At 43.0% G+C, this 25,884-nt stretch overlaps 1 protein-coding gene across 8 annotated transcripts in view; it reads left to right on the forward strand.

The window, feature by feature from the left end:
* The window catches only part of LOC115373960 (plectin-like), a 154,933-nt gene that overhangs the window by 69,474 nt on the left and 59,575 nt on the right, over positions 1-25,884 (forward strand). For 3 of the 8 annotated variants that reach the window (XM_030072622.1, XM_030072623.1, XM_030072624.1), the window contains exon 1: positions 7,846-11,784. The exons of 4 other annotated variants lie outside the window; for them this stretch is intronic. In XM_030072622.1, the coding sequence (XP_029928482.1) occupies positions 8,463-11,784 (3,322 nt within the window). In that variant the 5' untranslated portion in view covers positions 7,846-8,462. Of the gene's footprint in view, positions 1-7,845; positions 11,785-25,884 lie in introns of those variants that run through there. One more of the 8 variants, XM_030072630.1, reaches the window with a different exon arrangement.

Here is a 25,884-nt window from a genome sequence, read left to right on the forward strand (position 1 = left end):
TTGTTTAGTTCTTTCTTCTCTGATTCTCTAATATCTGTCTCCAACTCTAAGATTAACTCGCTGTTTCTTTTTAACAGCTCAGAGAGGGCTTAATTGCTCCTCATAAAGCCACAGAATAAGTATGCAAGACACAATGCCAGAGCTGTTGTTGAGCAACTTTGGATGCCTTGCTGGTGCTGTTTGCCGACTAACTCCTCGTTAGGCTGCCCTGGGTCTGTTTTCTGTGTCTTTGTCTCTTTCTCTCTCGTCCTCTCTCTTTTGCAATGTCCAGTGTTCCTCTTAATCACCGGGTGCTGTAATTTGTGAAGCTTCTTGAACAAGGCGTTCAGTGTGTAACTCCCAGTTTGTCATGCTGGAACAAAGTGTGGGTGCCTTCAGAAATATGGGATATTGGGCTGGGTAGCCAGGGAAGCACAGAGGATGTGTCTAAGTGTGGCAAGGCCTCAGATTTATGGAGTCGATGGTGCTTTGCATTTATGGGAAAGAGATGAAAAGAATCCCTTGTTCGTTTTTTCCACATCACCCCCCAACCCTGTATGTACCCCTCCTCTCCCATTCTTTTCTGTTTTTGCCCCATCTTGCATGCCATGTGGATCCGCTGTTTCACATGGGCGCAAAGAAGGAGCAGCGGTGTGGTCGGTCAAAGTGGTGAGCGGTGTTGTTCATTGTTGGAGGTGCACAAGCCTCTGGATAACATGTCAGATCAAAGCAGCATTGACGTGGGAGACCCTCTTGGAGATCGCTTCTGGCGTAGCTCAAAAAAAGGTAAGTAGCAAGCTGCACGAGTTATAATGCACATAATTCTCAGGAAGGGTGGGATGAAAAAAACGATTCTGCATTGGTCAGATGGAAGTTTATGTCATGAAGAGGTGTGGTCACAGTTGTGCACAGTAGCTTTGACCAGAGGTCTAAAATGAACATCAAATGTTCATTTTACTGCATTTGTTTATCCTTCAGTTTTACCCAATGATGAGGAATAGAGGGCTAAAGGAGGAGTGCATCCAATCTTGTCCTGCAATAGTAAAGCCAGTCTGACTCTCAAACGGTGTGATACATTTCTTGCATGCTGATTCTGTTTCCCTGACTGCTGCTTTTTGAACTGGAAGACGGCTCACGCAGGGGGAAAGCACAAGAGAGACGAGGGCTGTTTCAAATTCTCTGTCCAGATCTCACCGCTGGAACTTGTTTATGAAACAAAGCGTTTTTTTTGTGCTCTCCCGCTGTTTGCAGAGTATACCACTGAAAGCTGATTTCTATTACTTTGATGTCAAAATGGCAAAGAAACATGGTGCACAGGAAGGCAAACTCCAAACCCCAAAGTCTAGGATAGATGTGAAATATCGGAGTGCAGCATGTGCATCAGTCATAGTGTGCAATTAGCCACGGTTGATACTGTTAGTAATGTTTGACATGCAGAGTCTGTCAGATTATCATTACCATCCAGCTTTCATTCTGCTCCCGTTTGCAACCCCCTCCACCCCCCATGGATCGGAGGTCCCACTGGGCTCCTGTCCAAAGCGAAGAAGCTGTAGGGGGCGCAGTTAGGTTGGTCAGCATATAACACCTCCCCACCCCCCCACTGCCAGCAGACCTTACAGCTTGTTATACACAGAGAGACAGAGAATGAGAATGAGAGGGACTTGGCAATCTTTTTGGGTGCTGCTACTTATTTTTGGAGGGTAAGGAGGGTGAGGGGAGAGAGGGCTATAATCTGTGACTTCATTTCTTTCCACTCTGGAAAAGGAGAAGTCAGTGTGATCTGTGGCTCCTGGAGCTAAGAGCACAAGTGAAGCCTGTCATTTTTACCTCAACTGTGCACCGCTTTATAGCTTTTCCATGTGCGTACATTAGCCTGACAAAAGCCAAGCGCTGGCCCCTCTTCCTTCTCTCACACAGTAGGCGATTCCACGTGTGATGTCAGACCCATTTTATAACACTAAGCTCGCAAATTTGTCAAAGGTAAATAGCTCTTTGCTTCCATTTTTCCGTTTTTTTTTTATATACAATCTGTGTATCGGTACAAAAAGTTCTATATAAAACCCAGTGTTGGCCGGGTTCATAGTTGTTTTTATGAGCTTTATGTGGTTCCAAGGATATTTATGATGCTTCAGCTGTTGACAAGTTTAGATTGGCTGAGGTACAAGAACAGTGCCTGTGGTGTCGATTGATTTTAGAACATTCCTTTTTGTCCATTGTCCTTGCAGCTCGTATCTCCATTCAAAACATATTTCCCCTTCTTCTCGAGTAATTTGCTTTTTGTTTCTGCTTGATTTATCCAGAAACAGTTGCTTGTTTAGTTTAGCAACAGCATGAGGAATGCCAAAGACACCTCTCACTTTGCTTCCCTGCTCACCAGGTCCTGACACACTGCTCCTTTGTCTGCAACCACTCTGCGGTTTAACACACTTCTTTGGTTTGTGTTTGGTGGTACAGTGTGCACACAGAATTTGTCATAGCTCTGATAGCACCCTCCTCTTTTTTTTTTTTTTTTTTTTACGACCATTCACACTCTCTCCAGCAGTCCCCTTCCAGTTCCCTTCAAGCTATCCATGTTTAATCTCACTAGATCATCCCAATTTAGCTGGCCAGACAGTGCCAGAGGTTAATCCCTGCTGCTTCATCCCTCTTGCATTTCAAAGGCTACTTTCACTGCCCGCTGCAACATTAATTGGCACTGTTTACCGTGTTGCCAACATCCAAGGTCACTTCAGAGATGGTATGAAGGTGGGCTCTTTCGAGGCCTCATGTGAAATCACGCGGTGTTAAAGCTATTGGACAGAAATGACTGGTGGAATTTGATTTGAAACTGCCTTTAAACTTTATCCACTTTTCGTGCCATAAATAAATTGGAAAGCATGCTTCACTATTTCAGTGAAGTGAATGGGTCAAAAAGGGCTTTTCAAATCTGGGTCACTTGTGTCAGGTTGCTAAGAGGCCTCAGTAACCTACTATAAAAGGCATCCTATACTGAGAGAACCATTATTAGATCGAAGCAGGTGGTAGAAAAAAAAATGGCGATATATATTAAAAGGGTAGTCGTTTGAACAAAACGATTATCCATGTGCACTTGGTAGTCATGTGCATTTTAGTTTCAGAGATTGATTTGTACAGTGATATTAAACTTTATCTGAGTGGACTAAGGTGGTTATTTTGAAGAATGTTAGCTGGGGGGAGGTTTATCTCAATGGCAGGAGGCTAACAGTTAGCATTTGGAGCGTCCAGCCAGTATCCAGCACTCAGTAACAATGAGAGGAAGATAGCACCACTACTGTCCTACACAACAGCTAAAGGAAAGTGAAATAATTGCTTTAAAAAAAAAAATGGGTGAACTATCCCTTTAAATACAAAACATTACATGAAACCATACAACCAAAATGTGTTACCATTTTTGTGCCTGGGCTAGAGCAGTACATAGAAATGTTTTTATACCCCCCATGGTCCCGCTCCAGCTGCTTGCAGTAATCTCCAACTTGAAGAGACTCCTGACACTGAGGTGTTAGTCCCCATGAGTCAGTACTTTCGGAGGCCACAGCTGTCCCCAAGCTGAGGGGTCGGTCTCCAAAAGAAGCTCAGTGAAAAGATGGGCACCTTATTTCATATGAATACGACTGTCATTCTGTTATACGGCACAAGGCTTTTTGCCGTGTCTTTCATTAAAGCTTTTAAAGTGCAAGTTACCTTTTAAAGCCACTCTCCATATTTGCCATGCAAACAAGCCAGTCAAATGTCAGTGTCACTTTCATCCACTTCACATGCGTTCACCCTACCTTTCTTAATCTCTTTTTCCACCCTTTCAACACATTCATGGCAGCATTCCACTTAGCTGCATCACTCCTACTGCACACCAAAGTACTGCGTGGCCTCCAGCAAGCTTAGTGGGGCTTCCGTGCTTCCTCAGCATTGGCTCTTTTTTTTCTTGTTCAAAACCTCCTCGCTTCTAGCTGCCAAAATCCTCATAGATTACTCATAACATTACCACACATCAATTGTCACTCATACTTACATCGGTCCATAAAACCAGTGTTGGGGAAGCAACTTTAATAGCATAGTGTTGCAACCTACCAGCTATTTGACACTGGAAGAAGTTGAACTACAGCAAAGTTCCCCTAGGCACAAATCTAGTTTGGTTTACTAAAGTTACTTAGAAAATATAGTTCACACTACTTTGTAAAATAAATAAATAAAAAAAAAAATAGAAAAAAGACCAAAAACAAAACGAAACAAAACAAACAAACAAACAAAAAAATACAGATAAAGATGAATCAAGAAATCAAGAAGTAAAATACCCCACAATTCATGGGAAAATGTAGGGAATATCAGATTGGTTTTGTGCACTGTGTCCGACACCTGCTTTCCAGAAATTAGTCCAGGTGGGGATATTGCCAGCTAAGCCAGGTAACTAAAATACATGCAATGACTTCGCTTATAGCCCGCCTTATTTTGGAATGTGGTCGAACTTCAGTTTTTTTGAGCCACAGTTTGGTTTGATCGCTTCTTTGCTAACCAGTTTGACTCGCTTACTTGATGATGTCACGGGAGCGCTTTCTAAAAATCAATCATTTATGTTAGCTGCTGTGGTAAAACTTGAATTAGCTAGTCAAGGACCAAAATTGCTTGACCAAACCTCTCACACAAATAAATAAACAAATAAATAAAGTGGCTGCATTTGTATTTCTGTTAAGAATAAGGTGAATAGGGAAGCAATTAAATAAAATAAAAATAAATAAATAAATAAATAAAAAATTAACATCATTCCTTTCCTTTTATGGCTCAGAATTGTTTGTAGTTTTAGTATAGTTAACCACACAAAAAATGGTGAGAAAAAAAATGCAAATATGTAAATATGAATGTAGTTGAACTACCAGCAAGCTACTGCCAAATGTAGTTAAACTACTAGTTTATTTACATGTAGCTCACGACACCCCAACACTGCATAAAATGGGCTCCGCTGACCTTTGCTATCCCTAGAAGTGCCTAGTGTGTGGGTTAGTTCTGGTATCAGAGTGGAAGGCACGTGTGCTGGACGATTTGACTCAAGAGCAATAGGCTTTTACAGTGGGCCAGTAGCCAAACCCCCTCAGTTGCTAGTGACAAGTCTATTCTGGGCAGTGTGGAGGTCTGAGATACTGAAGCAGAACCACCAAGAATCTATTTAGACACTCATCCCATCAAGTCTTACTTATTATATCTTCATGTCTCCATCATTACACTGTCAGATCACCTTTCCATAGCTGGTAGCCTGTTACTTCAATGTAAGTTTTTATAGTCTGGAGAAAATTAGTAATAGTGCTCATACCCCCCCACCTCCCTGAGAATCTATTTCTAACCATTGAGTCTGTATAATGCCATTCCACCTTCTACAGAGCTGTTGAAACCCTTCTGTCATGTAAAGAGCAGCAGCAGCAGTACACCGTTCATGGTCTGATGTGTTAGGGACTGTGACAGTTCTCTGGAAAAGGGAATATTGAATATTTGGATGGCTCAAGGGACTGGGCTTGAAGCCAGGTTAAGGGTCACTGCGGGAGCTTTGAAGTTCACTGAGCACTTTGTGCATAAACAGTGCATGAAATCACACTGATAGGAAGTTTTGAGAGTAAGACGCCATGCATGATGATGTAAATTATCCTTAATGAGACAGCAATGAGACGGGCTTAGAGTTTTACAAACGGCACGTCATTGTTACTTTGCTGCTTTATTTGCAGCTTATTTGTATGGTATTTACTCATTTTCATCAAATCCATAAGGTGTGCTTGTTTCGCATAACCTGTTAACTTTCAGCTTGGAGTTTTGTCTCCCCTAAAGGTGAAAAATGATTTCAGCCATGAAAGTCCTCTCATACATAAGCACTGATGCTAAAGCCAGTACAGTTGAAAATTCATATTCACACACGCTTACATGCATGTGCAGGAGCACACACAAAATGCCAGTTTATAATAATTCTTGCACTACCTCTGCTCTGTAGTCAGGCAAATTGCAGCTTGCCAATGATAAACCAATTGTTTCGAAATACTGAGGAATGTCTTCCTCATACAGATTCCCTCGGCTCACTGCTGTTCTCAATGGCAGGGCTCTTATGAAAGCTGATGCATGTCTGACAGCCCCTCCCAGTCGACGGTCTGAATCATTAACTTTATTTATCTGCATCATATAATATATATAATCCTATAATTGCACATTTTCTATAGGTGGAGTAACCACTGACATAACCCTGAGGCATCAACTTTTGATCTAGCTAGCTGGGTGTCAAAGAATTGTGAGAAAGGAATTGTTCTCATGATAGCACTGGCAAAGATTACAGCAGCTTTGCAGTGCACACAGTCTCTGTGTGTTTTCCTACAACAGGGACTTTTTTCACACAGTCCTCACTAGTTAATGCATATAAAACAGTTTATAAGAGTTTAAAAGACTGACCATTATTGCTACATTATGCAACTCTAAAATGAATGCCTTGCTTTTAATTGTATGCTGTCATATTTAATGGGCTGTCTGTGGTTTAAAGCATATAAAAAGACTGTAATTTTGCTCTCAGATTATTTTGGTTTACCTGACTGCCTAAGCCTGACAACGTGATAATGGACTGTGTTGTTTGGTGCAGGTCGTAGTGCCTTTGCCGACAGCTGTCTGAGAAGTGTCAGTGTATGTCCAGCTGTCCAGGAAAACAAATTTATGGCCTGCTGCTCTGGTGTAACTCTGAAAGAGGACATTTGGCTTACTCAGAGCTGGCTCTCTTCATGTGACTGTTGCCATGGTAAATAAAATGAAAACAATTTTCCACCAGTGTTTGGATGTGTGATGGTGTGTGGTTTCAAACACGGGGGAAGGATGCATCATCTCATTGCTGCCCATTCATAGCCACTGCCTGCAGTTACACAACTAAGTCACTCCTTGGTATATAATTTTATTGAAATGAAATAAGTGAGGTGTCCTGCCCTTTTACTGGTCAGCCTTCCTTCCCACTTGACTGTCAAACACCAACCATGCCAGGACACTCTGACTGACACACAGAGACGAGAGTCAGACAGATGTACAGAAAAGAGAAAAGTGATCTAGGGATAGAAATATGATATCATGTTCGTGGGTGAGCTGAAAAGGTTAGCTATAATGCACAGTTCTTTATATAGACATGAGGTGCACAGCTACATGGAGGAGCCCTAATGTTAGCTGTCTCAGGCAGAAGAACATAGGTTTAGGGCTTCTTGCAGCCTCTTGCATCATTTTAATGAGTCACAATAGGAAACAATGGTCAGACAGTTTAATTTCCTCCACCTGGTGGCGGCTTGGTCGTCCTCCAAACAAAGGCAGATATGAATAGAATTGAACTTATTATTGGTTCTTCTACTGTTGGATGAATTTGGAGGGCAAGCGTCAGTCTAGAACTGTTTGATTTTAACAAGTCTATCTTTTCAAATCCTTCTGAATGAATAAAAGCTTTGTATACTAATGGCAATTCCATGTCAGACAAGCTTATATTTTATACATTTAAAGATTGTGGGACATGTACTCTGAAAAACCAACTTTGTGTGGAGGGTAAATGTGGTTCAGTGATACCTGATCTGAAGTGTGTGAAATAGACAGTGTGTGTGTAGATAAGCTACATGGATAAATAGTGTGTCTCCCCAGGGTAGGATAGATGTATGCCAAATGGGTGTTTCTCTTTCCTGTCACTAATCTCTCTTTAGAACAACCCACTCCTTAGATTGGAGTGTGAGACACACCGAGGGGTGTGTTCCACTGAGCCATATTGTGTGTTCATAAGTATAAGTGTGTATGTGTGAAGGCGTGTGTTCTCATGTGTGGGACGGGTGGGCGTCTCCGTAAAAGTCACAGAGCTACACAGCATGTGCTCAAACACACTTCATAGGTGTGTTGCTCCATTCATTTGACTTTGCTGCCATTCTTTCTCTTTCAGTTACTGGATAGTCACTTTTAATTTTTTTTTTCGTTTCCCTCTCGCTGATGTTCAGTTTAGTTTAGTGATTTTTTTCCATGCCAACTTTTCCTAAGAATTAGCGAGGGTAGGAGGAGCTGGGCAGAGAAGTGTGCCTCTCTCTCTCTCACTCACTCACTCACTCACTTGCATACGCACACGCTCTCTCTCTTCCATTCTGTCATTGCCGTCTCGGCAGAACGGAGTCTGTTCAGTTCCAAGCCTGGCTGACTATAAGAGGGAACAGCACTCTCTTGATTTTGTTTAGGACAGTTTTCACAGAGGAATACTATTTTTCTTCATGAAACTCAAAGGGACGAGAAGAATCTGAGGAAGAAAAGGGAGAAGAAAAAATAAAAGGATTTCTTCATACATTTTTTTGTCTAATTGAGTTGAGAAGCACGTGGCAGCCGGTTTTGCCACTGGATCCACTGACTGAGAAAGGAGTGAGATTTTTTTTTAACTTATCTTCCTTTAGGGTTGTGCCTTTTAATTTTGCTGTTCCTTTGTGCAAAATACACTGGCATAAAGCACAATGGTCGCTGGAATGGTGATGCCCCTCAGGGACCTGAGGGCCATCTATGAGCTCCTGTTTCGAGATGGTGTCATGGTGGCCAAGAAGGACAAAAGGCCTCAGACGAAGCATCCTGAGATACCAGGTGTGGCAAACCTGCAAGTGATCCGAGCCATGGGCTCCCTCAAGTCCAGAGGCTATGTTAAGGAAACATTCGCCTGGAGGCATTTCTACTGGTACCTTACCAATGAGGGCATTGTTTACCTGCGTGACCACCTTCACCTGCCTCCTGAGATCATGCCAGCCTCCCTGCAGAGGGTTAGGAGACCAGCTGCCACCCTAGCCATTGCCCACCGTGCTGCACGGGTCCAATCTGTGGAGGGTCCGACTTCTTATGTTCCCAAGCCAGGAGGCAGGACTGGAGGAGAGAGCCAGAAGGCACTGGATGAGCGTCAAGGCTACCGCCATAAGAGGATGGATGCTGGAGAAGAGACCTATTCTGATACAACCCCTAGGTTCAGAGGTCGTCCTCTGATTGCTGAACCAGTTAGACCTAAAGCATCATGGGAACTGGAGGACCAACATCAGCCTCCACTAAGGAAGGGGAGGGGCTTCCGCAGTGAAGCAATGAAGATGGAGGAGAGCCAGGTGAAAAGTGTCTCTAGGGCAACTGTCTCTCATCAGCACTCTGATGTCAGCACCAACAGACCACTGATGACATTGCAAGAGAAAAGAGTTTCTGAAGTCCAAGGGGAGAAGCCTCAGATGATGTGGGTTCAGAAAAGTGCTTTGAACCAGGAAATTTCACAGAGTACTCCAGTGCTTTCCAAAGCAGCTCTACCATTAACTGATGTGGGCGGAGCTGCAGATGCTACAACATCGAAGATTACTGCTGAATCCTCTTCTATCAAAACAAATAAAGAGAAGCCCAAGAAAGGTGAAGAGGGGGCAAGTGAAATGTTTACCAGGAAATTGGTTATCTCAACATCTACTACTACCAGGATCAAAGAGGAGAAGGCTATGGTGAAAAACATGATTGAGGAACCAATTAATGCTGCAGAAGTCATGGCTCCAAGTGAAACTGCAGTTGTTATAGAGAAGCCCCAGAGAGCAACTACAAAGGCTGCTGTTCAGGAGACCCCCAGACCTCTGACTAAAGAGGTCAAGGATGTCAAGTTCAAGGAAGTAAAAGTTATTGAGGAATCAGGTGAAGAAACGAAAACACCAACTGATTTGAAGATAGATCAAGAAAAGGAAAAGAAACCAGCAAAAATGACTGTGACTCAGAAGACCACCAAACTCTCACTTGACAGCTCCTACAGCAAGCCAGTTTTGCCTGTTGATGCAATCAAGGAGAAGACTGTTGAAATTAAAGTCATTCAGGAGCCCATTGATAGCACCGTTGTGGAAATTAATCCCCCAGCAAAGTTTAAAACTAATGATGTGCCCCAAAAAGTTATTACAGAGACCATCACTGAGGGGGCTCCCATACTTGAGGTTGAAACTGCCATCACTACATTGACTACCTCATCACCAATGACCAGTGCTCAAGATGCAGAAGCCCTCAGTAGGGAAACTACAGAGATAAAGATAGCCACAGAACAGAGGATAACAAGTGAAAAGACAATTTCACATTTCAAGAAGACTGAGAAGACATTAATGTCTGGAGAGATCCCTGAACCCTCAGTGCAGGGACCTAAATTGGTACAAAAAGACTCTAATGTACCTAACCTCAGTGATCATTCACTCTCCACAGTAAAGGTTAATGAAACCAAACAGGTGGTTGAAGGAAGTTCTAAATCAAAAAAGAAGAAAAAGAAATCTCCAGGTGAGATAGCTCAAACAATCAGTGCTGAGGAAACACCTGACACAAAGGTGGTGGTGGCAGAGAATATCCTCAAAGCCACACCAGTAATTATGTCAGAATCATCAACCACATCTACCACCATAATGTCTGAGAGGCCATCACCTGTAGATAAAAAGAACTCGGAGGCTAAAACAAATGCTGATAGGGAGCTAAAGCAAGAACTGCCTAAACATGTTGAGCACCAGAACATTTCTAAACAAGCATCACTACCATTAGTTCAGCCTCCTGCAGTGCCCCTAGAGGAGCTCACAGACAAGGCACAAGTAAAAGGGAAGGTTGAGAAAACCAGAGTCAGCAAAATCACACAGGGAGCATTATGCTCCACAGACATGGAGACACTGAAATCTGAGACGGACGTAGTGACTGTCACTAAAGTGGAAACAGTGACAGTACAGAAAACAATTCAAGTGGAGCTCACGCAAGAAAGTTCTGTAGCTGCAGAGAAAACCTCTTCACCACTGTCACAATCTGAGAAGCCTATAGCTGAGAGTGAGGCAAAAGTACTAGTAAGTACAAGCAAAACTGTGGAGGAATCTTCAAAAACTAAGAAGAAGGGGAAAGGGAAAAAGCAGACTCACTCCCCAGTCTCAGACGCCATAAACACAAAGCCTGTCTTTTCACCTGAAGCAGAGCCGTTATCATCCACTGAGATTACATCATTGCCCCAGGCCACTGTTAAAGACAGCCTTGCCATGGCCTCTGAACTGACAAAAATGAATGGCTCTCCAAAGATGACTCCTGAAAGAATGCACAGTGAGGAAATCAGACAGGCTGCAGCTGTGCCTGCTGAGGCCCCAGCAGACAAAGGGGAGGTGGAGCCAACCCTGCTCTTTGCTGAAAAAATCAAGCGGGAGGTCCTGAAACCAAAAACATCCTCCTCTGCGAGGGAAGCACCCGCAGCCGGAGAATTAGCGTCAGCGGCACCAGCAGTAACAGCAGAGGCAGCTGGAGCTGAAGCACAGGCCAGCCCCCTCGTCGAGCAAGGGGAGCCTCCCAGAATTGCACAACAGTCAGCCGCTCAGGCAGCAGAGCGCAGCGCAGAGAAAAGGCTCTCTGTTCCCAAGGCCGCAAAGCAGGAGGAAGACAACAAGGACTTAGAGGAGGACACACCCTCTGACGCTGCCACACCTGCATCTTCCCAGCTTGCCCAGCCTCACCTGGGGGACACCTGTCAGTCAGAAAGCCCTGAAATAGACGAGGCAGCCATGAAGAGGAAGATTGTAGTGGTTGAAGAGATAATTGAGGTAAAGCAGATTGCCAGTCCTGAGGCAGCTGCAGGACAGTCACCTCCTGTACCTGGATCCCCTGAGGAGGAAGAAGAGGTGCTGGACCTGGACGTCCTGGAAGAGCTGGCCACTGAGCGGGCACATTTGTTGAAAGCAACAGTGGGAACTGTCCGGGGAGCCTCACCTGCAGAAGACTGGGATCATTCACTGGAGGAGCCAGAGGACAAGACGTGGCCTAACTTCGTAGAAGGTTTGTTTGAAGGTGTCCCGAGTTAACCTACTTCCTGTCCTGTTCTCTGTGCATGTGATGTAATTGCCGTTACCTGGGTTCCCACCGTTCTTTGAAGTGTGGGAGGTGTGAGGCAGGAGATTTGATGATGGCTCTATGGTTGCTCTGCCGCAGTGTTGCATTCTTATAGGGTTTTATATTCTGCAGGTCATTCTCATGCTATAATTGTCTGTCCATGACTTCTTTTTCAGACTATTATTTTGCATGATTTGATTACAGTTTATAGCTGCTGGAAGTTACATATTACAGAGTGTGGTCTCATGCTAGAGTGCATCTATTGTTTGATGTGGGCTAGAGACAGGCTTTTTGGAAATAGTCTCAGTGAGATGATAAACAACTAAGAACCCACTGAGATGTGGCAGTGATTTAATTATCTGTGTTAAAATAGACAGAGTACCAGTGACACTGTTAACACACTGTTCTTTAGTTTTGAGACCTTCAGTCTTCGTACAGTCCTGATAAAGATCCTCCTGATAATCACAGGTTAAAATCATCAGTTGCATGCTGCAGCACAGGCTCTAATGAAAACACTGACGCTAATCTGTAAAGCATTTTTAACATGCTTTAATGACGCCTATCATTCAAGTAAGACTTCACAAAGCCCACTTTTTGGGAGTAATTCCAGTTTTCTTGAACAATAGACCGAGTCGTACAGACAGTCTCAGTCACAATAGTAATATCTGTATCTCAGTGTGTTGGCTAGTTGAGATGATGCAAATCTGCAGTCATTCCAACAAGGTGGGGCGGTATGTTAAGCTTCAGCCTCGCCTGGTCCCTGCAGAGATTGGCCTGCGTGATAAGTTTAAGCCAGAATGAATGAGAAAAGGGGGTGTGGTTCTTCTGGGAGCCTCTCTCCTCTTTGCTCCAGTAAGACTGTGTTCTTGGCACTGTCTTGTGTTTTATGGATGTTTTGCTGATCCTCCCATCAGCCTATGCTGGTGTGGGATAAGCATAAGGGCTGCATGCCCCTCATATGTTTACGTTACGTTATGCTCAGGGTTTGGGAGTTATCTAGAATATATTATCTTAACGTGGCTGTGTGCTCCCCACCAGTCCCATGGATTTGGAAAAAAAAAAAAAAAAAGTTCCAGAATGTTCAGCAAATTCTGCCAACATTCTCATTGTGGTTGGCTCTGCTGAAGTTAAAGTAGAAATAATTTCTGTGCTTTAATGATATACTGCTAATGTCAAATCATGATCAGTCCGAATCATGCTCATGTTATGGCAGGACTTGGACAATGTCTAATATTTCACAACTCTCACAAGTGAAATAACTTGTTATTTTGACTTGGATTTGGAATTCTGTGGCCCATAGAGAGTGCACAGAGAGGAGTTCACATGGGCGTTGTCTGTTGTGGGTGTGAGCAACAGACAGCAAAAAAATCAGGAAGTTGGAATAGCCTGCTCATAGTTCTGTGGGTGTGTTTGTTTGGTTCCACACATGACATGAAGCTTTGGATCTGGATCCAATTAGAAGCCTTGTTCTTATAGTCAGTCTCTGCTCCTCATTGCGAAAATAAGAACATTTGAAGTTAAACTCAAAGTGTATGACATGAACATGTGCAACTGATTGTAAGCAAAAAAAAAAAAAAAAAAAAAAAAACTTTTATGCTTAATTTCAAAGTAATCCTGCTTTGTTTTTTTGTTTTTTTTTTTGGTTTTAAAAAAAAAAAAAAAAAAAAAAAAAAAAAACTTAACACTGCTTAACACTGATAGTAAGACTCAACAGGACCCCTTATTGTGAAGGTGACATATCATGAGTGAAGTTATCTCAAGGATCTGACCCCACATGGACACAGCAGTGCCTTGCTAACCACACTGTTTGCTACACCACTGCTGACATCTACTGTCCATGAATAGCCACTATCACCCAGCAGCCATCTATAACACAGGCCAGATGCCTCCAACACTTAGCCAGAGGTGTCTAGATGATATGTTTCATATCATTTGTTGAACAACCCAATCCCTGTTTATTTTGGTGATCACACTTGCAGTAGCTTACAATCAAGTTTAAACATTGACAGACAGATTTGATAGCCAGTGTTAAATTGGGCGGTGGTTGACTGTGGTATTCTTGGTACTATGATTAAGAAAATACCTGTTGCCATCTTCAGTCACGCCCTGGGTGAAAGCTATAGAATGGTATGTCTACTTGTGCACCACTGCAATCTCTGAGGCATCAATCAGTCACTGTTATTTGGAAACCAAGAAGAGCAAAAGTATTTTTGGCAAGCTGACAACCCTGACTTGTCGCTCAGAAATGTTGTGTTGAATCTTCAAAACAAGTATCAGGCTCCTAAAGCTGCCCTAGACTTGAAGAAAACACTTAGCCTTTGTGTGTGACATTTGTGATATCTGAATAAAGGGTTCTGTGCATGCTTAAACAAAAGCTGGACAGCAAGTAGTTTGCTTTTTGTTAGAAATAGACATGCCATTTAAGATCTGCCCACACATGGCACCACAGGCAATTAGAGCAAGTCATATCCCAGACATTCCATTGAGTTCCACTTTGTTTCCACCTCTGCAGACATGCCCAGTGCATATTTGTACAACTCAAATGGACAGCTACAGAAGAGTATGCTCCAGTTAATCACTTTCGTTATAATGGCACATGATTTTTGTGTTGTGCATGACTCACCCAGGGCCAGTCTCAATTGCAAGGGCCAAAATCATGAGCCTGACCTTTCTGAGGTGAAAAAAGGAGGAAGACTGCTCAGTCTCATGCTATCTATCAATAGCCTGTGTTGTGGCTTGGCAGCGACAATAGGATCTGCTGCTGCTGCTGGTGGCAGCCAATCTGGCCACTGCTTCTGTTTTGCTCAAAACATAGTTAATGACCTTAGCTGTCCTGCCCTATCTCTTACTGCTGACGCCACCTGTGAAATCACATCTAATATTTTACTGGGCTCATCATGAGAGGGAGAACGTATCAGTCCACATTTCATAAATGAAGACACAAGCCTAGTCATCAAACATTTTGACATTGACTAGATGTTTTCACGGCAGTGTGCGCCAACACTGAAAGCCCGTGACCCAATGAAAGCTGAGAGTACTTTATCTTCACATAGCTGCTACCTGCCTTGTTTCATGAACTTTGGAGCTAAAAGCCTTCCCGATTCCAGTTCAAAAGAGTTTCTAAAGTAGTTTCATACTGTGCCATATATTAGATTTTGAAAATTTGGTGTTTGTGCTAACATTTTACACTGACCTCCAGCAAAAAGACATGCATCAAACAATTGCAGGGTAGGGTGAAGTAAATCATGTAATGTGTACAACAATAACTGAACAGTGTAATAAGAAGCCAAAACATTTCCCTCCCCCATTGTGTGTGATCCTCCAACATAGGAGTGTTGGTTGCCAGTTTGAACTGCCTAGTTGGCGTGCACAGAGGGAAAAGTTGCTGGAATCATGTTTAATGGTAGTCTAATGCATCTTAATGAGTGCAGGCTCGCCAGTGCCAGGGAGCGGCAGATCTTCTGTAGCAGTATACTAGTTAATTCATTGTAGGGTAAGTGCCTGGAACAGTCAGATTGATAACATGTGGAATATATTGAGGATTTGGCTAAGATGATTATGATGTTAGTCATTTCCCATGGTACATGTTGACTGTTAGTCTTTTGTCAGCATGCCATAAAGGCTTTGTGATTATAGGGGTTGAATATAAAACTGCTTCAGTTTTAGTCGCGAATAGGAGGAGCAGTTTTTAGCTTTGTGGGCTTTGTGCAAATGAATCACACACATGTACACACACACACACGCGCACACACAGAGAGGGTAGGGTATCTGTCAGAGCGCACAAACCCACCCACCTTTTTAGCTTCAACAGTTCCTGCAGTGTGTGTTTATTTCTCTTTTTTTTCTCCAAAGTTCACCAAAGTGTTTGACCTTTACCCACCAAGTTACTGTACATTTTCCAAAGACACACCTTGCCAGCTGCTTGGGCATGATTGATTATTAACTAAAATAGAACAGGATTTACAGAATCTGAGCTGCCTGTGATATGGGGTGATGATTAGGTTTCTGGTGCATAACTGAGCCCTGAGGCATTTTCCTCCGGGTTCAAGTTTAGAATACCTTTTGAATAAGATGTCCATAGGGTCAGGCGCTTATGGAGTTCAGGAGTTCATGAGGGCTTATGTCCATGGTGGATATCTCTATGAACCTCTCAAAAGCCCCCACAGACTGTTACAATGTAGCCACCTTCATTTCACACAGGGGATCCATCTCTAGTGTTTCATATGAGAAGAAAATCCCAACTCTCCAGGCACTATGTGGGATCACTATTAACACTGTCAACACTACAATTCACAATACCAAATGCATGCATTAAAACATGCTATATTTAGAAATAGTTGTGCTTTGCTTAGCTCCCAAAGGCAATAAGGGATCAGCATTAAGGGAGTCCTGGAGCTTGGGCCATGCTAAACTCTCCAGCAATCTATCCGTTGCTAAAACCAGTGGAAGTGTGGTCATTGGCATCTATAGCCCGTGACATCTAGGCAAAGAAGAACATTTCAGTTGGTAATATTCAGCCTAAGTTCTGTATTTTCCTTGCTCTAATGATATTTTTCATCATAATGTTATGGTTTCTTCCACAGTGGCATTAACTGTATCCAGTCCAAACGTAGAACAGTGGAATAAGATTCAATTTCTGGATCATAAGTTGCCTCAGCCTTTAACAATGCTTGCTTTGCCTTAGTAACTTTTCAATATTCCTGTGAAACAAACAGAAAGCTGAGGAGAGGGATTGAAGGGATGCTCGTTTCTCAAGAGTAAGATATTGATTGTGTAGCGGCACTGGTCTTTCTGCAGTAATATAGTTCAATGGGTCTAATACATGCTGACAGTATTAGGTCCAGTGACAGCTCTAGCATATGTTAATCATGTAGTACCTCAGCAGGGGGTCTCACATAGATGAGATCTAGTTTCTGGTCAGGCTGAGACCCATGACATAATCTCACAGAATAAACCCATCATCACTGTGATGAAAAAGAGGGGGAGAGAGGCGTGTTTGTAGGGGCATCTCTAGGGGGCGAGTGTAGCCAAGTGGTCCGCCAGAGCACTTCCATCAGTTTCTAACTGTGACACTATGTAATCATCTGGCTTTGGTGGATATTTATAACCCTCAGTCAGCTCCAGCCCTCTCCCCCTTCGTCACCCACCCCTCTCAGCCCTCTCAGCCCCTTCGCCCCCTTCCCCCTTCCCTGGCATGGCGTGTCCTCCCTCCTCCCCCAGTCACTGGAGAGCAGGCTGACGAATCCGAGCAACAGGCACAGCCTGTCAAAATTGAAGACGTGGGAGAAACAAGGCACCCAAGAGCAAACAAACAGGAGCCTCTTCTGTCCCTGCCATTCCCCCTCTGTCCAGCTCTTTCTTTTCACCCTTGTCCTCCTCTTCCTCTCCGTCCTGTCTCTTAGATGAAGATCATACCTGGTAGGTCGACGGAGTGTAGCGTGTCTGTCCGTGTCTCTCTGTGTTTGTCTGGTTCTCTGGCCGCCGGCTGTCGCTGTGTTTCTGGCAAATGTACCGCGTGAAATCTTGTTGTGTTACCGAGAGGTGCGCATACACACACTGACAGGCCAGATACACGCACACACACACACGCACGCACGTTCACCAAACCACAACCTTGGACTGGTGGATCACAAATTGTATTCCATATTTAACCCTTGTTCACATTTAGACTGACTTGAATTGTGAATGTTGGCTGCTTTTTATATTTTCCTTTATTGAATGCTATGTAGAGGAGAACAGAGGTGGTTTGGGGTGGGGGTGATGGCTAAGGGAATGCATGTGTGTGTGGGTGGGTGTGTGTGTGTATGTACGTGTAGAGTGGTGTGTACCTGTCCCCCTCTAGGCCACCTTTAGAAAGTAATTTTTCCTGTCAGTTTGACATCTGATGGACATATAGCAACAAGCAAGGATGACTTGAGGAAAAACTGTTTTATTCATAAACCAGACTCTTGTGTGTGTGTGTGTGTGTGTGTGTGTGTGTGTGTGTGTGTGTGGCTGTGTGGGTGTGTCTGTGTCACAGCCCTTTGTATCTGTCTGGGTTATTTCAGATCGCTGTAAAACTACAACCACCTGCTATTGTCCAGCACAAACTCATGGCATCTGGGAAACCATGTTGTGTAGAAAATGGGCACAGGACTTTCTACAGCTGCAGCTTCTATCAGCGTTCTGACTGACATGCCACCTATGTAGTCATGCATTATGTGGAACATTACTAATACATATGCATATGGGTGTACATGGCATCAGTTTCTGCTCCAAGACATTCGGTGGTAATAAGTGGAGATGTTACAAGCTTAGAGAGCTGTCAGCATCAGTAGATAAGAAGACAAGCAATCAGAAAAACTGCTTGGACTTGCTTGGCGTTACTAGGGCTCTTCTTTGGATTTGGCTTTACTCCCAAGAAATTACAGGGAGAACAAGGTAGAGAACAGGAATATCCTGTGTGGTTTGCCTAACAAGAAGCAGCAGATATGATAAGATGGAATGTTTTAGAGAAGTAAATCCAAGAAGATGTAAAAACACAGTGTCATACAATACTCTTGTAGTCTGTGTAATTGAAATTAAATTGCTGAGGTGATAGAGAGATGTGAGGTGGAAAAACTAAACTGGGATTTAGAAAAAATTCAAATGATTATTTCTGGCAATATATTGTGTTGTTTGACCGACCTTTTCAAGAGTGACAGTGTACAGCTTGTTATCATGCAGAGCATAAAATAAATGTACGAATAAAAAAAAGAAAATATAAAGAATAAAAATAAATGAGAAACATGTTGCGTGAATGGCAAAAATGGCTTAGGGGCCTTAGAGGGCCGAAGAAGCAGGAGAACCAGACTAGAAAAAGGCTTCAGTAAATAGCTGCAGGGTGGGGAAAACAGCAGGAATTCTCAAGGCTTGAACGGGACGTCCTTTTTTTAAAAAGCCCCTGTCTACCCGACCCCCCCTTCATTACCCCTGGCACGCCCACGCTGTCCCGCTCTCCTTTCACCCCTCAATCCCAGCCCACCTGTCACTACTGCCATAGTTTTTTTTTTTTTCCTCTATAGCTTATCCCTTGATTCTAACTAATGCTGGCTAGTCCCCCAGGACCCGTGCTCCCTGCCCTGGTGGTTTTGGGGCACATAGTCACTCTGATCGCATTCTGGGGCTTGAAAAAGCGCAAAGGGCAAGGTAAGGGAGCCGCAGGATGCATGATGAAGAAACAAATTGGCTTTAAGACGTTAAATGTGCAAGGGAAGGCAGTGAGGGGAGTCAAAGTCATGCAGTCAGATTAGTTGAGTTTGCCCTCTCTCTCTCTCTCTCTCTCTCTCTCTCTCTCTCTCTCTCTCTCTCTCTCTCTCTCCCTCTCTCAGTCTCTCTCCCTCTCTCTCTCTCATTGTGCTGGAAGGTACATACTGGTTATGATTTTGTTGTACTGCACATGGGCCAGGTGGGAGTTGTTGCATGTAGCAGACGTTATCAGTGCTTAAATCATTGTAATTGCTGTTCTGTATATATGTAAAACTACTGCTGGTACTACTACTGCTAATAATAATTATTATTACAGCACATTTTACAATATGTATTTAATAATTTGTCATTCATCATTTTATTACTACTTACTAAGTTTATTTTTGTCATCATTTTGATCAGCAGTCGTAGTAGTAATAGTAGATTTATTCATTATTATTATTATTATTAGTAGTAGTAGTAGTAGTAGTAGAAGTAGTATTGCTTCTGCTTTGTAAACACATTTTTTAAAAATTATTATTTTGCATCTGTAATAAGTTGGGCCTTCTCTTAACAAATAAAGGTTAACCAACTAGTAGTGATAATAGCAGAAGTAATAGTAGCACTATTGCTATTTTTCCACTACATATCAGATATTTTTTTTCCTTGTTCCTAAACAGGCTCACACTGTATACTTTATGTTCACACACAGCTTAATACATGGTATGTTTACCCAGAGCATTAGTCACGTTTTCAGTTGCCCTGTGTAACCTTGAGAGCCGTCAGGCATGCTCCGTTGAAAGGTGACCGGCTGAAGGTGCCACTGGGTCTTTCCGTGCCAATGCCGTGTTGTCACCTGCTGATTGAAGTGGGTGCCCTTAGTGCTGCTGCAAAGGGATTAGTCCTCATTACACTCACACAGCATGGGAGGCCGTCGCCTGGGCTCATATTGCAGCTGTTGGTGTGAGGCTGACAGTGACAGTCTGACATGGAAGCGTGCATCAATAGTTGGATCTGGGATCCACCCTCACCAACCCAAACCCGCAGCCAATTGCTCTTGTTGTTCTGCACATGAGCCGCTGGGTGTTTGTCTTCATGAAGTTCCACCCAAACCTGTCTTGTCATGTTTGCTTTGTTGTTGAAATTGTGTGTGTGTGTGTGTGTGTATGTGTGTGTGTGTGTGTGTGTGTGGTGTACTCTTGTGGTGGAGTGTCTCTTTAACAAGATGAATCACTGTGTGTAGGTTCTGGTTTAGTGCACCTGTCAGGTTGGAGGAAGTACCAGTCCCTGTACCAGCCACACCTTGACCTAAAAGTGAGTCAGTTTAACAGAAACACTTTGATGTCTCCATCTAAGGCTTAGCTTGGACAAATGTCAAGTTTGCAAGACACAGAACATCCACATGAAACAGTTTGTGCTTTTCTAATGATGCAAACCAAGCAAAATGACTCTTTAATCTCACTGAAGTATGATTTAGCTCAGATTTGCATATAGTTGCATATCGAGTTGGGCTTGTTATTAAGAAAAAAGCACTCATGACGAGCAGGAAGTATCTTATATTATTTTATAATTACAGCTCCAGAGAGAGGAATAACTGAAATATGTCTGTGTAAATGATCAAGAGATAAAATAGAATACCTCGACCCACAGAAAGTGAACTTCCCTGGCCCTCCTCCTCTAAGCAAGCTCAGTGTGTTTGTATCAAGATGATTTATTGTGAAGAACCTCATCAGGAGATCTTTTTGATAACTTAGCTTTGCTCTTTTATTTAGAGTAATACAAGTAACAACTTTTGAAGTGTTTGATACTTTGTGTAACTACTATTATTTTTTGAAGTAGTTCAATTGAAGTAGTCTTTAGTTATTCTGTTTGTTGCTGGGGAGAATAAAACTCTCAGTACTGAGTGGGATGGAACAAGACCATGTATTAAGATATTCTCCTCATGTAGAAAGTCTTTTACTATGCTGAAATTGCAAAGAAATAGGAAGAAGAATTCTGATGTAAAAATCTACTTTAGTGAGCTCATTTAAAATGAACTGTGGGGAAAAATCTTTTCCATGCAGTGCAAAAGGAGTTCAAACTATTTCTTTTTTCATTAAAAAAGGGCCTAAAGTCAAGTCTGATTACTCATGTCTTCTGTCTTGACTGTTAGCTAATTTGCTAATGCCCAATTTCTGGTGCAGTGAGCAGTGTTTAGTCTGTGATGGATGGAATAAAAAAAAAAAAAAAAAGAAATCAGTGCACAAGGCAGCACAAAAAAGCTTCTTAATTAGAGTTGCAAGAGTAATTGAGTCACCCATAGGTTAAATATGGCTGCTGTTGCCAGTGTTTTATACTGTTCAAGCCAGGCCAGCCCCTTGCCCGTTCGATGGCATCAATTCTGCATGATGACAGGCCTGTCCTCCATGCATTCACTAGCTCCTCAGCCAGAGATGTTACCTATTACAGCAATGAGAGCACAGATCTCACTGTGGGGATTTCACCTACTTCAAACTGGGCTTGCTTCAGATGCACTGCGGAGTCAGAGCGGAGGTGGCAACACGGACACCGACACTGTCCTTTGACACCGCTGAAACGGGGGCAGCGGAAAGGTCATGAGGAAAAGGGCCGTGGCCGGGTTCCACCATAAACGCTCCCTCCGTCACACACAGGGAGCATCGCTCGGCATTCCTTGACTGAACTCTGACCTTTTCATCTGTGTTTGTTTTCCTTTCTCAGGCAGCTGTACCTGGCATGCCACCACACAGGCCACAGCAAATTTTCTTAAACTTACATTAGCCAGTTCAAATAATACACCTATATGGCTACATATGACTTTAACATCCCTGTAACCTGAGCTTATTTGCTTGATCTCTCTCAGAACCATGAGAAAAAAAGACTCAAAAGTATAGCAAGAAGTTGGTAAAAAGTTACAAGAAAATAGTCATAGCATTTGAAAGAGGAAAAAAAAGAAAAAAAAACTGACCAGAAAAGAAATATAAAAAATGGCCGCAAATAAAACGCAAATAAATTACAAGAAAATTGCAACAAATCACAAGAAAAAAGGAAAACTTTGCAAAAATGTGTTACATTTTAATGAAAATGACCAGAAAATTAGCATACCAGAATTACAAAAAATAAAATAAACAGGATTAATTACAAGAAAATGACCTTAAAATTAGTAAGAAAGAAATTACATGAAAATTAGTTAAGTTAAAACAAACAAACAAAGAAGAATATAAAAAACTAAAAAATAAAAGAAAGAAAGTGAATTCTGCTCAGAGGGAGAATAGCCCACCCAGGCTTCAGGGGTTCATAAGGACATGTGCACGAGGCTGTGGGGGATTATGAAAGGTTGGGTTTTTCCCAGGCTGTTAATAAGAGGTTAGATCGCTTTGCATAACTGATGGGTAGAGAATTTTCATTGCCAGTATATTGTTAGGCATAAGTTCAACAGGTGGCTCTCAGCTAAAGGGAGCTCACACTCCGTCTCTCTAATGGAGGACGCTGAGAGTAGGGAATGTGTCAAGTCATTTATGTGTTGCCGGCAATGCACAACTTCCTGTTTGACATGCTAAGGCCATTGCTACCATTTGACCACACACACTGCCAACTCCTCAACAAATCTCTGAGTTGTGTTGCAGAGGAGGGCCGAGGCTCGCAGCACTGTGTGGGCTGCAGGAGATAAGTGGTTGAGCTTGGCTCTTGTTTGGGCCTGGTCTGTGGAAAACCCAGTGTGTTTCCTGGAAACAACCACAACTCCTACTCTGTAAGGCATCCAGTGATGGAAGGCAGTAATCAAATAGTGTACAACAGTGTGTGTGTTTTTCCATCAGATATGAGTGGATATGAAACAACCCAGATCACGGGCACCACTGTGACTGCTACCACTGTGACTGCCACTGTTGGTCCAGTTGGCACATCAGTCACAACCAAAAGTGCCAGAATTTCAACACAAGCAGTGAATTTCAGGGGCTGTTTTTGTCCTCTGCGAACTGCAAGAAAACTCTGATGAGAGAGAGAGAGCCACCTTGGCCTCACATACACACCAACCAGTTGGAGCTGTATTTATTTATGAGCGGCACTGGGGCCATGGAAACACATCCGGTCCTATGCAGGGAGTTTATTTATACCTTTCTCGACCCCCATCAGGGGATTTCTCAGTGCCCCTTAGAAATGACATCAGCAGTTGACTTGGTTTTTTGCTGTGAGCCACTTCAGGATGATTGCTTCTGTATGACGCTCTGCTACACAATAATTTACTAATTTGAAAGATGATGGAAATCCCATCATTACTATTGATGATGTTTTTGTGTCTGTCTTTATTGTAAGTGAAATGGCTCCATACTGGGTTCCTGGCACCAGTTTATCAAAGAGTTTAGACAGATGGAGATCCATTCCACTGTCCTCTTTAACTTTCCACTCAAAATTGCCTTGAATCCAGATATTAAGGGCATATTTCATCATGTAATGAGAGGCTTTGTTTGTTCATTCTTAAATTAATACAAAAAAAATAGTTAGTCGCACTATACGTCAAACATTACTTTCAACATATCTGCTTTACTGAACACAGCTGGACTTAATGTCCACTTTAGTTGCAGGCAGCACTAATGATGTGTCTTGTATTCTGTTGAAAACTTGCTGCTGGTGGTTGCCAAGACCTTTTTTTCTCTAGTTTTAGGTTTAATTCATGGTCGGACACTGGTCAACGCAGCTTTCTTGTGAAACAAAACAAAAGCAACAAAAATGCTGGCGTGTGTTGGTCAGACTGTGGCCCATATCAGATGTGACAGGACGAGCAAACTGCGTGGATGCATCCCGGGACAGAGGTCAGTCTTGTGTAAGAGGAGAACATGGCACATTTAGGTCACTGTCCCTTTTAAACACGACCTAGCATCCGATCAGCTGTGACCTCCCATAAATTCCTTTCTCCTAATTTTGACTGGCGACGGTAGGTGCATGTTCTGGACAACCTGCTCCATCAGGCAGGCTGCCACTTTTGTGATCGTCCAAAGGTATTCCAGGGTATCACTGTCTCTCCATATGTCGTGTTGCTCGCTGGGAGTATGTGGCTTTAGAGGATCAGTTGTGATTCTTGATGCTGTTTTTTTAAATGCAGCTTTCAAATTGCAGGTTACCTCCAAGAGCCCTGAGGAGATCTAGTAAACAGTAATTATAGCTTTGTTTGCAATATTGCTGTGTTGCTCTAGGACTGCATTAAACTATCAAGGAGTGTGACAGCAAGCCACAAAAACCACAACACTAGGAGCCTCTCAAACGCCTCACCTTTTTGACTGTTCTGTATGCACAGTGCTGACTAGAACAAAAGATGCAAATTTTCTCCCAGTGTGCAATGCTGACAGCCAGGGGTTCTTGATGTGGTGCTTTTTTCCCAAGGCTTAGGTGCACTTGCTCTCAGGTTGGAACTAGTTCCAGAGAAGTAAGATTTCCTTGATTCTATACAAGTGAACATCAGCAGCTCATGTGGCAGCAGAAGCGGAGAGCTTAAAGAGGCAGGAAAGCAGGAAAGATTGGTTGAGGGAATGCAAGTGGAGGAAAGAAAATGAATGAGAGGGAATGAAGAACACTTTAACCAGCCTATATACCCTCTGTTGATATGCTTTTGAGCAAGGCACCAAGGTTATTGTGGTTAACTGAAACTAAACTACAAACTAAAACTAGGTGTGAAAAAAAACGTTTTACTTTTGTGTACTTATAAAACGAAGTAAAATCAAATGACAATATACAGAAAATGTCTTTAGTTTGAGTCTTTGTCAGTTTGGTCAAATGTGTGAGCACCACCAGCACGAGGAGGCTTGGTGCTGATGTCTACTGAGACTGGGACGTCGACATGGCTGGGAGTCAGCTGCCTTCAAGTGTTGGCTTTGGACAGGAATATCTATTCTGAGCGTCTTAAATCTTTTCCTGATAAACACCAACCATATAAAAAAAAATAATATGAATAATCCAATTACCCCTCAGGGATCAATACAGCATTTGAGATTCGAACTCTGATAACAACAACAACAACAACAATAATAACAATAATAATAATAACAAACCTTAAACTGATACTGAAACTAATAAAAACTAAACTAAAACTAAACATTGTTAAACACTCAAAACTAAACTGAAACTATCAAAATCCCCTGTAGTGGGCTGCTCTCAGGGCTGATGTGTGGAATCTGTGTCAGTATGAGGGATTCAACCTCCCCACAAACCAGTGTTCATTTAAAATAAACTGCAAAATGAGAGCATGGTGACAGTTGCTTACCTGTCCATGCGTGGTAATGCTTTGCTGCTGAAAGAGTGAGGCAGGGCACACCTGTCAGTGGTTAGTGGTGAGTTTAGTTCCCACCAGCTGGCACAGTATAGTGTGTCGGTAGCATGTGTGGGACAGGGGACGCTTCTGGATGTTGAAGGCTTGTCGCGATGGCAGCGGCTGGAAGAGCCGGCGAGCAGGCTTTGCTCCGCGGGCTCCGCATGAGCTGTGAGCGGGAGGATTACCTGCGGGACAGGGGCTCGTACGGAGACAGATGCCGAGACCTGTACCGTCAGATGTGTTGCGCAGGTGAGTGGGGAGACCTGACATGTGGACTGGCTGGGGAGGAGTTAGCTGCTTGGACAGTGGCCTCTGGTTCCCAGCGCGGTGAAACCATACGGCTGTCACGTCGAGGCGGAAAATGTTAACCCAGATTTTACAGTTTCTAGGTCACCGTCGCCTGTACTTTTTGTTGTCCCCGCATTTCCACTTATTTAATTTTTGTTTTATGCTCAGTTGCCTAGGCTATAGATCTTTTTCACAGCAGTCAACTCAGCTGTTTCATGATATTAGAGTTATTCTGGTCCACTGTAGTCTAG

Source organism: Myripristis murdjan, chromosome 16 (assembly GCF_902150065.1).
Source record: "Myripristis murdjan chromosome 16, fMyrMur1.1, whole genome shotgun sequence".
Classification (NCBI taxonomy): domain Eukaryota; kingdom Metazoa; phylum Chordata; class Actinopteri; order Holocentriformes; family Holocentridae; genus Myripristis; species Myripristis murdjan.